Source organism: Desmodus rotundus, chromosome 3 (genome assembly GCF_022682495.2).
Source record: "Desmodus rotundus isolate HL8 chromosome 3, HLdesRot8A.1, whole genome shotgun sequence".
Lineage (NCBI taxonomy): Eukaryota > Metazoa > Chordata > Mammalia > Chiroptera > Phyllostomidae > Desmodus > Desmodus rotundus.
Window position 1 is genome coordinate 8,693,916 of NC_071389.1, and position 16,915 is coordinate 8,710,830.

General features: G+C 51.3%; 1 protein-coding gene and 1 long non-coding RNA gene across 13 annotated transcripts in view; one reads left to right on the plus strand and one right to left on the minus strand.

The window, feature by feature from the left end:
- The window catches only part of FHAD1 (forkhead associated phosphopeptide binding domain 1), a 116,836-nt gene extending 103,139 nt beyond the window's left edge, over nucleotides 1-13,697 (plus strand). For 3 of the 12 annotated variants that reach the window (XM_045190546.2, XM_071220844.1, XM_071220843.1), the window contains 6 exons: nucleotides 243-326; nucleotides 746-966; nucleotides 1,494-1,659; nucleotides 4,875-4,955; nucleotides 7,386-7,439; nucleotides 11,319-13,697. In XM_045190546.2, the coding sequence (XP_045046481.2) occupies nucleotides 243-326; nucleotides 746-966; nucleotides 1,494-1,659; nucleotides 4,875-4,955; nucleotides 7,386-7,439; nucleotides 11,319-11,435 (723 nt within the window). In that variant the 3' untranslated portion in view covers nucleotides 11,436-13,697. Of the gene's footprint in view, nucleotides 1-242; nucleotides 327-745; nucleotides 967-1,493; nucleotides 1,660-4,874; nucleotides 4,956-5,567; nucleotides 5,607-7,385; nucleotides 7,440-11,318 lie in introns of those variants that run through there. The other 9 variants (XR_011650946.1, XR_011650947.1, XR_011650948.1 and 6 more) reach the window with 9 other exon arrangements.
- LOC123479116 (uncharacterized) lies at nucleotides 339-9,236 on the minus strand. Its single transcript, XR_006654630.2, has 7 exons — nucleotides 8,363-9,236; nucleotides 5,854-5,935; nucleotides 4,858-4,933; nucleotides 4,531-4,680; nucleotides 3,040-3,113; nucleotides 724-910; nucleotides 339-497 (listed from the first exon to the last, which is right to left on the minus strand). It is a non-coding gene; the product is annotated as an uncharacterized lncRNA (long non-coding RNA).
- Nucleotides 13,698-16,915: the final 3,218 nt, after the last annotated feature.

A 16,915-nucleotide genomic window follows, 5' to 3' on the forward strand; every position in this document is an offset into this window, starting at 1 on the left:
TCTAAGGAAAGACAGTGAACAAAGAATAAGACAAGTGATGTGTCGTTTCAAAGAGCCGCTCTCTGAAAGGTAGGGACACAGTTACAAGAAAGCAGTTGACAAAGGAATCAGACCAGAAGGTCAGGAACTGAAATGAAAGCCAACTCTGCTGAGTTTGTCTTTGGTAACTGCACAGCGTCTTAACTTCTGGCTGCAGAAATTCATCATGGAACACCGAGAGTTCTTCATTCTTTTTATTTCAGGCTCAGAATGGCCTTGCCAACTCGGCCACTGAGAAGTTGGGGAAAATGGACATGGCTGAGGCTTTGGACCTCAGCGAAAAGCTGGTATGTACAGACAGCCTCCTGTCCAAACATGGGTTCCCAGCAGTCAGTGTGAACCACGGGGTAGTTTAAACACCACCCTCGCATACGTATTTGGTTGTTATAATGGCTCTGCAAGACCCGTCTACTACCCCAGCATGGGTCAGACGCAGCATAACCAGCCTCCTTGAAAACCTGCAGAGTAAGAATGAATGTTTATTTCTGTTGTCATTCCCCCCACCCCGATTCTCAAAACAGCATAGTATAAATGGATGTGGGGAAATGAACATCACACTAAAACCCCAATTGCACTCCTTTCCAAAACCTGTTTGCTCCCTGCAAATGCCAAAAACAAATGCGTCAGAATTAAGCATTTGCCTCTGCAAAGCTGCCACCAGCGGCCTCAGGCCACGCCTCTTACCTGTGAAACACCTTCCTTGTAGTACATGGATATGAGCAAAACGCTCGGGAGTCTGATGAACATCAAGGACATGGCAGGTCACGTGTCCATGAAACACCTCTCCCCCAAAGAGAGGGAGAGAGTCAACCAGCTTCGCCAGAGGGACCTCGACCTGGTGTTCGATAAGATCACCCAACTCAAGCACCGGCTGCAGAGAAAGGAGGAGCTTCTGAGAGGATACGAAACAGACATTGAACAGCTCAGGTACCACCCGTGTCCCCGCAGAAAGGCCCAGGCCTCCACTCCCCCCACTAAACCTCAGGGCAGGAGGACACAGACTGGGGTGTGGAATAACTAAGACCTGAGGACGATGACCAGAGCCTGGTAGTGGCAAGTCTCTCGGTGAGACAGCAGCCATGGAAGGAAGAGCTCAGGGTCTTCCATTCACTGTGCTCTGTTAATGAATAAGCTGTACCTTCTCTGGATTTGTCTTACGTTTCAGCCCTTGCGAACTTCCCGTAGCTCCATCGCATTTCCAGTGGTCGCTGGTCTCCCGACCTGCTCTGGGAAATCGGGAAGGGCCGGCCACCCACCCTTTGCCCTCCTCACACTTCACTGATTCAGCTGTTTATTCTGCCCTGTACTCCCCCAAAGTCACTCTCTCCTGAGTGTAATGAAAACACTAAGTTAGCAGTAGCAGCGAGTATTTGCAGAACCTCCCGGGTCGGGGTTGTTGACGGTGAGAGAGAAAGAAGACGGGAAAAGAGGCTTTGTGTCTCTCACACGCTCAGGCAGAGCAAAGTGTCCGTTCAGATGTACCAGTCACAGGTGGCGAAGCTGGAGGACGACGTCTACAAGGGGACTGAAGAGAAGGCACTGCTGAAGGAGGCCCTGGAGCGCACGGAGCAGCAGCTGCACCAGGAGAAGAGGCTCAACAGGGCCATGAGGCAGCATAAGGTGAGAGGCCCGGCTCAGAGCAGAGGCTCAGGGGCCGCCCCTCCGCTCCCAGGGGAAGCCTGGCCAAGGAAGGTGGCAGAATAGCCTTCACATTGGACGGAACTAGGTTTAGATGCTCAATCCGCCCCTCACTGTGTGATCTCAGGCAGGTTTCTTAACCTCTCAGAAACTCATCTGTGTTTTTTTTAATGTGGCTATTATTCATATTTTTATTGTTCTGCTAGGTCTTGGGGATACATAGATGAATAAGCTCTCAGAGAATAAGAGATTTGGTTTCACTGTGCTGACGGCCCAGAACACAGGAAACACCCATTTCTCCTATATGTACATAAATATTTATATGGATGTGTATAAAGACATATTTATGTACATATTTGGTGGATGGACGGATGGGTGGATGGACAGGTGGATGGGGACAGATGGATGTGCCTGAAGAACATATCCTTTCCTGCAGAGCAGACAGGTAAAGACCTGACTCGGATAAGTTCCCTGCAGAAGTCTGCCCTCCGTCCCTAGAACCTTCCCTACCTCAGGCTCCCTGGCTGGTAGCCCCAGAAAGGGAAGCGGTGCCCTACTGTGAGGCACAACCGATGAGGCGTTTCTAGCGTTCACTGCTCTTGAGTTAAACCTCACAGACCCCTGGCTGCATGCGTCACACCAAGCAATGCCAGGGAGGGCTGAACTGGTGACAGAGCTCTGACTTGTCCTTTGATGTGCCCTCTGGAGAGCTCAGCCCTTCTGAGGTGCCCCCTCCCCCCCAGGCACGGCAGGCAAGACACCAGACCACAGAGTGGGACGCCAAAGGGCCCAAAAAAGTCCATTGTCATGTGCTGGCTAAAAGTGTAAGAAAGCCTGAGGATTTACATAATCAGGCTTCACATGCATTATTCATGTGCCGCCCATTCATATACAAATGCAGGGGCTGCGCCCACCTGCTGGGCATTAGCCATCCTTCCCTGGAGAAGGATCTGAAATGGCCAAGTTGAACCTGTGACCGGAACCCCAGAAGAGCTAGTTTATGGGAACTTTCAAGTTTATGGCCTTCACAGTCTAGGGGAAGATGTCTGAGAACTAGAGCGGTGAGCATGGTGGCGACGCTGGTGGCATTATGTATCGAGCGCTCACGGAGTGGCAGTCACCACTTCGCACGGCACCTGCTTCCTCTGTCCCGTCAGCCCCGCACGGAATGCTGGGTGTCAGCCCAACTGAGAAAGGGGCACGCTGGGACCGACAGAGGGTCCCAGAGGTTCCCGTCACCTGGCTGCTCAGCACAGAGGCAGGGTTCCCAGCCACACCGGCTGCCCTCCCTAGCCCCGGTCACTTTTCCATACCCGTCCCTCACCACCCCCCTCACCAGGGCACCCCCCACCCTCCGCTCACCGCTGCTCCTGGGGTTTCACACCAGGGCTTGGCTTTGCACTTAAGGTTGACTATTAATATGTTGTCAGAAATTCCTGTGTGTCAAGAAAAAATAATAATAAATGTTTAAAGTTTTGCTGGATTCTGAAGAGAACTTGTATACATCTGTCTTGGCATCAGTTCCTTCTGAGGAGTATATATTCATTTTTAATATGGAAGGTAGAGGAAAATAGAATTCCTTTTTGTCTTAAGTTTTACACCTTTGTTTTTTTTTGGTCCCCTGTATAAAATTTCACCCATTCATAGAAATGGCCTGGTTGAAGCCCCAGGAAATGAAATTACTCACCTTGAGCTTCAGAACTACCACCCCCTTTTCCCCCTAAAATGTAGTTTGTAGCTTTAATATTTGAGCATCTCTTCACAAGCAGAACTTTCCAGAATCAAAAGTCATGCTTCCATACTAATACCTTTGACTGTGAAAATGAGACTTGATATAAAACGCTGAGAAAACCTCAGTGCTGGGCGTCCCAGACAACGCTGTGGCCATCGGCCTCCAGATACCTCTGGAATGCCCTGGGCCCACAGCTCCGTCCAGGGGACCAAGTGACAATGACAGTGGCCCAGGCTTCGCTCAGTCTAGTCCGCGCCCCACATCGCTATAGAAGGCAGCAGTGTACGTCAGCATTCGCAGGGGGACTTTAGAGTCAAGCAAATAGGGTTCGAGCCCCACCCCTGCCCCGAGTGACCCCCGAGTAACTGGCTTAACTCTGTATTTCAGGGTCGCCAACAAAAACCCCAAAACGGTGGCAATGGGATTGACTTCACGGGGGCACTGGGCAGGTTCAATGACTGACGCTCGGTTACTACCAGGGAGAGAAAAGGCAACTAACTCGGGGTAGGGGGCGGGGCCCTGTATCTCCTCCAAAGAGCTTCCTGCCAGCTGTCAGGCTCTGCAGGCCCTGAGCCCGTTTTCCAGCTTTCCCGCCCCCCGCCCCCCGCCCCCCAGCCGGCAGCTCTTTTGTGAACCTCTTTTTCTATTTGGTGAATACAGCTAGGGCCACGGCCAAGAAAAGGCCCAGATACTTTTTGTGACTTAGGTTAAGGCTGGAATTTTTAATCGAGAAATTTGAAATGCACAGAAGTTGCCATTCGGGAAGCACGCCAGCCCTCTTCACTCAGGCTCCCAGAGTGAGAGAGGCTGAACAGCCGTGGTGGCTTCAGCCTGGGGAAGCGGCTCTACTTGCCTGCCAATCAAATCTCCAGCCAATCAAGTCCTGCCCAAGGGGCGTGGCCACAGCCTTGCCAAGTGGTCTCTGCGGCTCCGGAGCCCCTAATTTTTCTTCTGCTTGATTAGCTCAGATTCCTCATCTTTAAGATGAGAATAAAAATGGCACCTAACGCATCGCATTCAATTCCACGAGAGCATGTGTGCAAAAGCCTTAGCGCGAAGGCCCAACCACTCGATAGATGCTCTTGCACCATCGTCGTTGTCATCACTATGCTTTTACTCACTATTTCCCAAGATTTTCCTGGGCCTAGATAGTCGCCAGATCCTGGTTCCCTCGGTGCCACTCGAGTGTTTTTGACCCCGGAGCAGGAATTGGCAGGATGAGAATGGATGGAGGAAGGGGTGGGCGGTGGTGCCCTCTGGCCCCCATGAGGCTGAAAAAGTAAGGCGTGCTTAGGGTGGCACAGTGTATGGGTAGAAGATGAAGAAAAAGACCCTTCCCTCCCCATCTTTCGCCTACCCACTCCTGAACCCCCGCCATCTCCTGGAAACCTCAGAGGTAGGTCCCAGAATGGGGCAGGTTAGGACACGCTAAACACTCTCTTGCTCACCTGGTGTTTTCACTCAGGAACGGTTAGAGGATCGTGAACAGAAAAATGCCAAAGAATCAACACCTTGCAACTGTCCCTTCAAAGAGAAAGAGAGGCAGGTATGGAGGGGTTTCCGATCTTGCAGCCAGACACAAAGTCAATACAGTATTTTCAAGGGTAAGAGCTTATGAGTGTCAATGCCGGTGTGTACGGCCCAAGGAGCAGCTACCCCGCCACTCCCTCCCCTTCCCCCAGCCCAGCCCCTGCCCAGCCCCCGCCCAGCCCCCGGCCCGCTATCTGAACAAGTGACCTAAGAGACAAGCAAGCACCTAACTGAGTTTCTGGAGGGGACAGAAGGCAGAGGGGAAGTGCAAGTGTGGTTTTGGCGGATGGGACAATCATTTTAGGCTCTAAATGATTGGGGACTTGGAGACAGGATCCTAAGAGAAGACAAGTGGGGAGCCCCAGGAACCCCTGCCTGAAAAATGAAATGAGTGGGCGAAAGAAAGGAAGAAGTGGGTACAAAAAGGAGCCAGGAATGAGGATGGAAGTGCCCACTGTAACCACCTCTGCACCTAGCAAAGGGGGAGCCTCATTTGCCAGTGGGCTTTCTGGTGGCCAGTGGGAGATGGAAAACCCAGCATGGTCCGGAGATCATGGTATCCATGGGATACTATAGATGTGATGCTCAGCAGTGTCCTAGAACAAAGACAATATCGGCTTTTCCCTAGAGAGGACATTGTGTGACAGAATGAACAGCATCCCTAAGAATAGCAGTGAAACGCTGGCTGAGCCCTGTCTGAGAACAGCTTTGGAGACAGACTGATGTCATCACACATCCCAGTGAGTCCAGGAAAAGCAGCTGTGTGGGGGCCAGACTCTGCCCTTCAGCACTCAGCTGTCCCACTGATTGGCTCTAATCCAGGAAGATATTTTGGAGCGATGTTCAAACCAGGGTTCCCTGGAGCCATTGGGTTCCATGGAAGGGTGTGATCCAACACGCACACACCCACACACCTCACTTCCACGAGAAAAGCTCTCCCTCATCTGTTTGATATGCCATGTTCTTCAAGAGACTTTGCTTGGGTAAAGAGTTCCCCTGCCAAAAAACAAAAGAGGAGGGAGGAAGGTTATTGGTTTAAAAGTACTTATAATATCTGGGAATTTGGCTGGTGACCGTCTTCTGGGCTTAGTTCCTCTCAACTAAGTTTGTGATAAATATTGAGTAGCATCAGGCTCAAGGCCTAAGACACAGAAAATGCCTGGAGGGCAACTGTCAGTTAAATGCAGGCCCTTGGCCCTCAGAGAAGGTGGCTCTGAGGGTAGAATTAGCATCCTTGCCTAAGAATGGAAGAGACTTACTTACAAGCAGCTGTGCCCCATCCCAAAAGACAGCCTTCCTTCCTCCGTGAGTTTTGTGGATGTCCAATAAGGGCTGCCAGAATTAAAACGCAACAGAACAAAACAGGATGCCCAGGAAAATCTGAATTTCAGATAAATAATCCAAATATTGCATGGCACCTACTTATGCTAAAACAGTTCTTTGGTTTCATTCTGAAATTCAAACTGAACTGGGCACCCTGTACCTCACCTGGCCACTGCTCCCACAAATACTTACCGCACACCAACCAGCCACCAAGGGGGTGGGCTCCAAAGCAGATGCTGCAAGATGGCAGCCCACAGATGATTTCATTTAATTCATGGGACTTTTTTTTTTAAAGTAACTTTGCAAAATACAGCACTTTCATGGAATACCCTGGATTTTGGGCTTCTCTGGGAAACTCGGAAGATGTGGTGACTCGAGGGCCACAGTGCCACAGCTGCCACCTTCTGGGCCCCTTAGAAAGGTGCTGGGCGTGGGGGTTTGCAGGCATCCCCACCCAGGTCGCTTCACTTCTTTGACTTCCCTGGCCTCTCTAGGCGTCAGGTTGGTGGCCCCAGTGCATGTTCAGGGCCCTCTGAGAACGTCCCCTGTCCACCTACCCAGTGCCCCTGCATGGTCACCTGCCAGAGTGTCAGTCTGGGAGGAAGGCCCCAGCTCTCTGTCACTGTTGTGTCCCCAGTGCCTAGGGGATGCTTTTTCCTCAGGGAACTGTCCCTGAGATTTGAGGTCTTGAGGAGACCAGGGCCAGCAACAGTAATCACACCCCCGGGGAAGCTCCAAATTTGTCCCCCACAGGGAGGTGACTGCCTGGCTCTCACTGTGCTTGGGTCCTGGGACACCTGGGTGGACACCCACTGCATGTCTGCAGCCCTTCCTATGGCCTGGGAGGCTCTGCTTCCAGCTAGAGCAGACTGGTTTCCCTAGGGCTCTCGGCTGACCAGCCTCCTCCCCTGGGCTCCCCCTGGAATCTGGAACAGAGGTCCCTAAGGGGCGCAGCAGGCATTGCCCAAAGCCAAGTCCCCTTCCGCAGACCCGTTCCTGGGAAGGACCAACGTTCCATTCAAATGGGTGGCAGCTGAAAGTTGAGAAAAATCCATTTTTCTTTGACACGAAAGTCAAAGAAGAACAAAAGCTAAACTGTGCCACTGTTCTTTCTGTGTTTAAGAGACGAATGTTCGTAGAGACGGTGAAGAGCAAGATGCAGAACTCAAACTCCCAGGTGAGCCGGAGGGATAAGAGAGGAATCAGTAGGAGGTCAGCAGGAAGCCCCGGTGTCAGTGACCCCACGTCTGCTATGTCTCGGGCACTCCGTACGTTCCAGGCACAGAGCTAAGCATCACCTCATTTAATCCTCCCCACAACCCTGTGCAGTGGGTATTGTCATTATCCCCAGTTATCACATGAGGTGTCTAAGGCTCAGAGACTGAAGTAATTTGTCCAGAGTCACACAGCTAAGGAGAGCGGGAACGCAAAGCCGACAAACACCCAGGTGAGCGCCGCTTACCCTCCCTGAGATAATGAACGTCCAGGTAATAAACCTGATATGTTTTGGGTGGCATTTCTCTTGAATTCAAGGAAGCACCCTCCAGACACTCTTTTTTAAGAGATGAGAATCAAGACTCTGAAATCTTGAACGTGCTGAAACACTGCCATTCACAGTTCAGCCCAGGAACTGGAATTGACCCAGCCCACATTCCCACTTCGCAGAGACTAGAAGCACGCTCTCAGGAAGCTCAAAAGCAAGCACGTTTTAGTTGGATAAGAGAGAGGAGATATATTTGAGTTTGATAAAAGGCCACAATCATTCTGAAACAACAGAATTATCATTGGGAAAAAATGATTCTAAGTCAGGGACATTTTTGGAAAACAAAAGCCTCATCTTGACCCTGTTTTTAGGGTTAGAGTGGTTACTACGCAGAGCGGGATGTTAGGAGGATAGAGAGCATCCCTAGGGCCCCCCTAGATCTGAGACCTTTGCCACCCTGCACTGTGGGAAGACAGGGAGCCTAGTCACTTATTCATCCCTGTGTGTGGCGGAGCCCGGAGCAGTCGGAAACCGCCCTCCAGGACCGCCTGGGGATGTGAGCTGACAGAGGAGACACTGGAATGGCCCGATGTCTTAGACGTTGTTGGAACGTGTACTTCTCTGCCACGCGAAGCCTCCTGGAGTTTCAGGCCGCCTCTGGTCTCAGCAGAATGTGGGTGGACGATGCGGATAGATCGTGGTGCTTCGGCTTAGAGACTGAGCTCCCCCTTGTTCCAGCCCTGCAGTCCACACGTAGAGGCTTGGTGTCTCGAACCTCCCCGGGACAGAAAGGTTTCCTCCAGGTTCCTTGCAAAGTGTGGCGTGGGGTCTCTTCCCTCCTCAGTGCGCCTTGAGTCCTTGTGGGCATAGAAGTCACCGTGGTCCCCTTGCAAACGACGTGGCGTGTGAAATCCGATCTTTTGGTCCCGCCCACCCATAAAGCAATCTCAGCACCAGCCAGCTTCAGAACTGGCAGCTTCTTCCTTTTTCAGGTCCTGTGCGGTTTGTTTTTCTGCCACCCAAAATGCCATTCATTAATTTCATTTTCACTGCACCTAACGGTCTTTTATAATGATGTCAGTTGTAGGCTAATGAGGAAAATCTTCTAGTTAACAAATATTTATTGAATACCTAGTCCAGGCCACATGCTGTGCTGGGCAGTGGGGATGGAAAAGTAAACAAAAAGACACTCTCCCAGCCCCCATTCATTCCGCAGCTATTTACAAGAGCGGACACGTGGGCAGGTGCCCTCCAGGTGTTGGGATTCAATCACGAATTCCCAGTGGGGGCAGTGTCACTCCTGAGGGGGCAAAAACGCCTTTTAAAAAATGTATAAAGCACAGATATACACACAGCGCTGTCTGTGATATTAACATCTGGTGGGTGCGGAGCAATTAGGCAAAAATATCTGAGAAGGCTCTTTAGGGAAGGCCCATAACGAAAAATAAAAGGGGGTGAGAAACCCCAGGTTAGACCAATGAAGACACACAAAACTGCCTGCCTTTCTGGCTTATATTCTTGGTTCACTTTAAAAAATAAATAAAGTAATGATGAAATAATTACTTTGCACAAAATGTTTTAAGGGCAAAGGCCAGTGGACTGAGCTCAGGGATGTATCCACAGGGACCCACCCAGTCCAAGGGCCAGGAGAGGCCTCCCAGAAGGAGGGCTGTTTAACCGGAGACCTGAGGTGGTGTGGGAACAGGCCGGGGTCTTTCTAGAGCCCGATGCTTGAAGTCACCTGGAGTCCCCCTCCAGTGTGTTGAGCTAATGTCCACCTGGGTGTCTCTATTTAAATGACTGGTTTCTATCCATGCCTTTTCATTCTAAGTGTGAGCCTCGTGCCTCCAAACCCCCAAGCTGAATGCCGGCAATCACCTACCATAGGCGTTTAGGGTAGACCCAGCCACGTTTCCCTGTCCTTCCGGCCCTCATTTGCATTTTCAAATTTCTCATCTTCTCTTCCTCTTCCTGGTCACCCATCCTGGCTGCCTCCTGCAGCCCCGCCCTTGTCACTTCATAAAGTGGACCAAACCTCCAGGCTCTTGGCAGGTCTTGGATCGGGGGACCCCGGACTGAGGACTCTACTTTTAACCAACTCCCTGGCTCTGATTCCGACAGCCAGCCCCACACCCAGTCAGGGCACTGGCACTGGGGAACCATCCACAGCCAGCAATTTTATTGAAAACCAAATCAAAAGGGCTAAAAAGGAGAGGCGGTTTCGGGGGGAGAAAGTTTCCAACATTTGCTGTCTGTTTTCCTTTTCCCTGGCACTCCGACCAAGGTACAGTTTGTGGGCTGGTGCAGAGGCGATATCCCCTCTTGCCCTGAAATGACTTTGAACGTGGGCTCAAGACACTTGCAAGGCTCCTGCCCAGGTCTCAGGAGGCGATGCTTAAACCACGAGATGGGCCAACAAGCCCTTCCATTGAAACCACCCCAAACCTCCTCCCCGCAGGCAGTGGAGGAAGACGGGGGCGGCGGGGGTGGGGGGGGGGTGGGGGGGTGGAAATCCTGGTCCCTGTTTGACAGATGAGGAAACTGAGGGCCACGTGGTTAGTATGTGGCAGAGCTGAAATTTGACTCCCCACAGCCCTCTTCCCCCAGGGTTTGTGTCCTCCCAGTGGAGTCAAAACCTGCAGGAAGTAGGGCTGGAATTTGAAACCTGTTGTGAAACTTGCAAGTTACAATCTACCTGCAGTTGGTGCAGAGAGACAGAGATTCTTGGGTTACATTAATACAAACCCGTCCAGACAGAGGGAGGGGCTTTCATAAGGACACCAGAGTGAGCATCTCGTAGAAACGCAGAGTGGAAAGGGAGTCTGGCCTCCAGAGAGAACGGTAAGCCGTGGGACCCCAGGCTTCACGGGTTTTACACACACACACACACACACACACACACACACACACACACGTCACATCTCCTCTCTGCATCTCTCTCTGCGGATCTCTCTCCAGTCATGTGACGGGAAGGGGTGACCTCAGGGTCGCCCGGTTCAAAGGGCCAGCCCAGGAAGTGAGTAACCTCTCAGAGCCCATTAACCCCAAGTCCTGGGAGTGGTCCTCTTAAAAGCCTAGTTTGTGCCAAGTGTCCAATCAACTAGCCCAGGGCTAGGGTCACACACATGGCTTCCGGGAGGCGGGGCTGGGGCGGCACTCAGAAAACCGTGAAACAGAACAGACCCCCTCCAACACCCCGCATTTTCCCTCCCATGACGTCAGAGACGTAAGACATGCAGTTCCGTAGCGGCTTTTCAAGAGAAAGATACTCTATCACAAAGAATGTGCCCATCCTAAGAAGCCCCTTGTGTCAAGGACACTAGTATAAGAAGGGAAAACATTGCCTTTGTATCTGGAAGGGTGGAACCTAAAACTCTCCATAATGAGTATCTTGGGTAGTGTGATAATGGTGGATCGTTTTAGCCTCCTTTTGCTTATCTCTTTGTATATATATACTATACTTTTTTTAAGAAAAGTTTTATTTTGAGTTAAAAAAAAAACATTTGAGTGGAATGTTTGGGGATCTCACTACCATTGATGAGTTCACACATTTGTTTTTCTTGCTCGTTGAAGGTGGGAGCCAGAAAGGCCACCCCCAAGATGGACCAAGAAGGACAGACGCTGAAGAGAGACCCTTCCAGCAAATCCAGCCAGAATCTTCTGTTCTCTAAGCCTGGTGGAAGGAACTAGACAGGTCATCCCACCGGCCTTGCACGACCCCCTGTGAGTCAGTGTGACTCCTCTGAGTCAAAATACTGAGACGCTTTTGTGGGACTTGAAAGGCTGTCACCCAGCGTGGTGCTCCTGGGCTGGTGTTTTGCACAGTGCTGCATTCTGGAGTGTGCGGGGTAAGGGGTTCTTTTCAAAAAGACCTCATACTGTGTGCAGGCTCGGGCACAGGAAGAGTGCAGGTTTGAGACGCACACTTCTGGGTCTAGTAGAGACACTTAGGCGGTTCCACGTTTGAGTCATGACGTACCCATTGTCACCACCAAGGAGCGCCAAGAAACCCACAGATAAGGAAACCCAAGACTGATACTCGGGGCCACAGGATAGAATGGTAACCTCAGGGATGCCGGGGCTACGGAACAGTGCGTTTCTATCTGAAACTGTTATAACACACTTAGAACGCCGGTCAGGTTTATCACTTCCATAATAATGATTAGCGTGTATGTGGCACTGTGCAGTCTTCAAAACCCTTCTCGTCTCACCCTCGCCCAAGCCCTGGGAGGTAAAGAGTGTTATGTCCTCCATGGAACAGATGAGGAAGCTGAGGCCCAGAGAGGTTAAGGGGCCTGTCTAAAATCTAGCAGCTAGCAAATTCAAGAGTTGGGTCTGGAACCCAAGTTTCTACTTGCATTTCATACTGCTCGTTCTTCTACACCATGATGGCCCAGGAGGTCAAGTCCCAGGCCATCAGGACAGACCAAGTACCCAGTCGCCAAAGGGCACACGCTGCCCAGCCAGACACCCCCCTTTTCATGGTGTGTGGGGAGGCCCTCATCTCCCGTGTTCTGCCCTCTGTCCAGCCAGCTGTCCTCTTACTGCCTCTCTTGTATGGCCAGGTCCGCCAAGCGAAATGGGAAAAAGAGCCAGAACATCATTTTCTTGTTTCTTTTTCAAAAGCCACAGAAAAATATTTTCCTGTTTCAAAGACAAACACATTCTTTACCCTGATGAAAACTAGAAGGAAATGGATTTTCTTTGTGTGACGTCCCACTGAAGGGACACCCTACACAGGGGCAGGGCCTGCAGGCGGTGAGACAGGTGAGCGTTCCCTGATCTTAAAGATCCTCTTGAGGATTCTGGGAACTTTTTTTTTACTATAGTATTATTTATTCTGTACCACATCCCAGAAGTCCAAAACAGCAAGTTTTTCCCCAGCATCAGAGATCACTTGGTTAGGCAGTACGTAGTTCGAGCAGCTGGCTCATGTTTGGGAGCCAAATCTTGTGGGGGGGAAATGTTGTTTGTTGGTTTAACATGTATATTTGAGTTTGCATCAGTTAAATGTAATGTCTGTATGACTCCGCTATGTTTTAGGTCTTTCAAAGGACGTGTTAACTTGCGTCATATGAACGTTGCCACCCATGACGGCAATTTCTTTTCTTCACTCCTTCAGCTAGGTAGCTTTTTGGACGCCTCCACAGCCACACACCCCTTTCCCTGAGAGCGCATCTCCCCCTGCATCAGGTTAGCCCTGCCTAATGCTGCTTTCTTGGCCACAGCTGGTTGGCCAAGCGATAGCCATCCGCCCCAAGCCAGACCTATCAGGTTTCTCTTCTAACTGAAGCTGGGCCAATCAGCATCTGTGTTTTTAGTGTTTGGAAGTAGACTCTGGCTTGCTACGCCAGTCATTGGTGGTGCTGGAGCTGAGAGTCGGATACAGTTCCGGGGCTGGGTGGCCACTTCCCACCCCGTGTTTGGAGAAACAAAGCCAGTCTTCAGAGAGAGAGACGGCCGGGGTAGATACGCAACAAGTGGAGACAAGAACCCAAGACTCCCAGAGAGACAGTGCAGCAGCTGCTACCTACCTGCCCCTTAGTCATTGCCTCCCTCTATTGTATAGGCTGAACGCTAACCGCCTTGGTTTCCCAGCCTCCCTTGCAGCTAGAACTGGCCATGTTCTTCAGTTCCGATCAACGATATGTAAGTGAAGGCCCCTGAGGAGGGCTTCTTTTCTGCAATAAAAGGCAAGTCTTTGCTAGAGAGAGCTTTTTTGCCCTTTGTCCCTTTACCTTGTTTCCTTTCTGTCTCCTGGGGCTCAGACTTGGAGCTGGAGCAGCCGTTTGGGGATCACCAGGCCGCATGCCAGAGGCCGAAGCCCACCTCCAAGGACAATGGAGTGGAAAGACGAGAAGGGCCTGGGGGGGCAGCCCTGTGCTCGGCACCATGCCTGAACTGCCTACCTCTGTACTTCTTGTTGCGGGAGACAAATAAATATCTTCCTGTTTAAGCCACTGTAGTCTGGTGAACCTGTTTGTGCCTTGGGACAGACTACTCAAAACCTAGTGGCTGGAAATGACACTGTCACCTCTCATGAATCCATGGGCCACTTGTGCTGGTCTGGGTTTCTGGACACAATTTTTATTGTCACATTTGGGAGGGGGGTGCAGGGAGGGTGCTACTATCATCTATGAGTAGAGGCCAGGGATGCTGCTGAACACCCCGCAGTGTGCACTGTGCTCCCCACAACAAAGACATATTTGATCCAAAATGTCAGTAGTAGCAAGAGTGAGACACCCCAGAGTGGAGGGGCATCAGCTGGGACAGCGTGTCCCCGCTTGGTGTGGTGTCTCATCACCCAGCTGGCTAGACCAGGCTCCTTCATGTGGGCCGGGCACAGGCTCCTTGGAGCAGCAGGAGAGATCAAGCCTGGAAGCACAGACACTTCTCATCTGCCTTGGTTTGTTACTATTCCGTCAGACAGAGCAAGTCCCCTGGCCAGAGTCAGTGTGGGAGGGGCTCCAAATTTTTACAATCTACCCACGCCCCTGTATTTGAAACTGAATGCAGTCCAGCTGATACCTGATAACTTTCTGGCTCCTAGTGTTTTTCCTTGGGAAAGCCAGTTCCCATGTCTGCCCTCGGGTTCCACCAAGACCCTTTGTATCACTCAAGATTATTTAGTTGCAAACCAGAGAAACCTCCTGTGGCTAACTTCAGCAGAAAGGGAGTTTAGTGAAGGAAAATGAGGGAGGTTAGAGAATCAAAGGTCATGCAAAGCCAGAGTCAGGCCAGTTGGGAACTGGCTTTTCTCCCCCGTGGATGCCCGCTTTGTGCTTCAGCTAGTTTGAATTTTTGTTATTTGCAACCAAAGTGACCTTTACTAAGACACTCTGCTACACAGCCCCCTCTGAGAAGCTACCAGAAACCTTTCCCCTGGGATTATATCAAGGTACAAACAGGCACCTGCAGTCCCCACCCCCTCCTAATCTTCTGATCCCCCAAGAAGCTAAGACAACTTCCTTCCACCCTCCCTAACGGCAGCCTGTTTGGATTCTTGGAGTCGTGACTTTGCAGATAAGGTGCCCTTCTCCAGCGCCTTGGCAGGGCCCCGCAGCCTGCTGTTGTGGAAACCAGAGTCGCGAGTGTGCAGCAAAAACAGCCTCCGGATCTGCATCCCGAAGCGTGCTCCTGGCAGGTGGGCTGGCTCGCAAGTTTGTAGGGTCTTAGGGATAAAAGCAACGCACTAATGACGAGAGGAAACCAGACCTGCCGCGCTGATGTGTTCCTCTATTCTGCGCCCAGGCCTCCCGAAGCTGGAGTCAGGTCGCCCGGCGGCGGTGAGGGTGGACTATTTCAGCTTATCAACTTGGCCTCATTTCCATCAAGATGTGCCGCTTGCATCCGTCTGCTCAGTGTCCCAAGTTATTTTGGGCCAATTCGTGACCTTATGTGCCTGCTTTTGTTTTTAAACATTTTTCTTTGCCTATCTGTTCCCCCAGGAGTCCTTCACGATGCCTCTGTCCTGCGGTGCGAAGCCTTAGAAACTTGCTTTGAGCTTCCTCTCCACTTTGGCATATTGCTCTCCTTTCTAAAACCCTAAGTTATTGGAGGCAGGACGTTTTACCTTCCGGCTAACTGTGGTCTTCTCGTCATAGAAACCAGAGGCGCCCTTTGACTGATAAATCACTTTTACACTTAAACAATCCGCCTTCATTCATTTAGGCAACAAATACAAGGGACCTATTCTGCACCAGATACTCATGGGTACTGTGCAAGCCCTCATGGCCTTGACCTTTGCTGCCCTTGCTTTTCCTGTCCTGGTCTGCTGCTCTCCTGAAAAGCAGTTGGGATCATTCATTTACTGGCTATGTTGCATTGGGAGAGCCCACCTCTGGCGTTCACATCCTCTTTATCGGCTTGCAGTGGGATCACTGCTGGGTATCCCATAGAGAATGCTGCACGCAGCAGTGTCCCCTTTCTGGAAGTTTCTTTGTACCTTTCAACAGTTGAAGTTTAATAGCTAATAACAGCAAAGTTTTTATAGTGCTCTTGGCAAGCTGTCCGGCACCACACTAAGCAGAGGTCAGACCTCAGCCCACTTGGTCCTCACTCACTATGGGTGTGACCCCTGCCGTGCCCATGAAACCGTTGAGTAGGAAGTAACCTGCCCAAGGCCAAGAGCGTCAGAACCTGGACTTTGTCCTCTTAACTGCCCCCCCACATCACTTTCATCAGTGAGGTCCGGGAACCAGCTGCCAGGCAGTAAAAGCCCTTTTCCTGTAAAGCCCATTCCGCTTCATGGGCCAGAGAGTCTCTGTCACCATGACTCAACTCTGTCGTCATATGTGATAGCAAATGGGCGTGACTGTGTTCCAGTAAAACTGTAAAAACAGGCAGTGGGCCGGATATGCCGACCCTGTGTGAAACTCTCCCAGGCGGGATTGTCCAGGCCTGCATGGCGTTGCCTGTGCGTGACTGCCTACCAGGGCAGCAGGTTCTGGGCCCCTCTGTTACGGAGAGCGTTTGAGCTCTGATGATGGGCTATGCACTCCGCTGAACCTGTACGTAGACTTTTTTCACTGAACCCTCTCAAAGGCTCCAGGAGGAGATAATTACTGCCATTTTATGGACAATGCAACTGAGGTCAGAGAGGTAAAGTCACTTGTCCAAGGTCACCCCACTGGGATTTTCAAACTCCTACCCGTGAGGCCACACTGCCTTTCACTGGCAGAGCCGGACAGTTGGGAGTGCAGCCAGTGGGTCTGGACCCGGCGTGAAAGAACCGAGCCTTCGTGACGCACACACCCTTCCTCCGGGCCACCCGGTTTACTAGCCCCTCTGAGAGTCACCTGCCTTCTGCAGTTGTCAATGCCTGAGGTCAGGTGTCCCTGGCCGAGGCACAGTGCTCTCCCTTTCATCCAACCCTGCCTACCTCTGCATGGTGCTAATTTCACAATTTCCCTTCCAGTTTCCCCAGTTCCCAGGGGCCCCTGCAGGGGCCACAAGTGCAGGTTATCAGTGCCTTCCATTTATTCCTCCCACCCCGTCTGCTGAGCAGAGAGCTCTAAATGACCTCTGGGCCACGTTGATGCCCAAGGACCAGCAGGTCACCCGGCCTCCCTATCTAATGCCACTGACACTGTCCTCAGAGGAGTAGGGGACAGACACTTGAGAGGTTTGTTTTTGAAGAGCTCCTGTTATCTTTTGTGTTGAGTCATGTG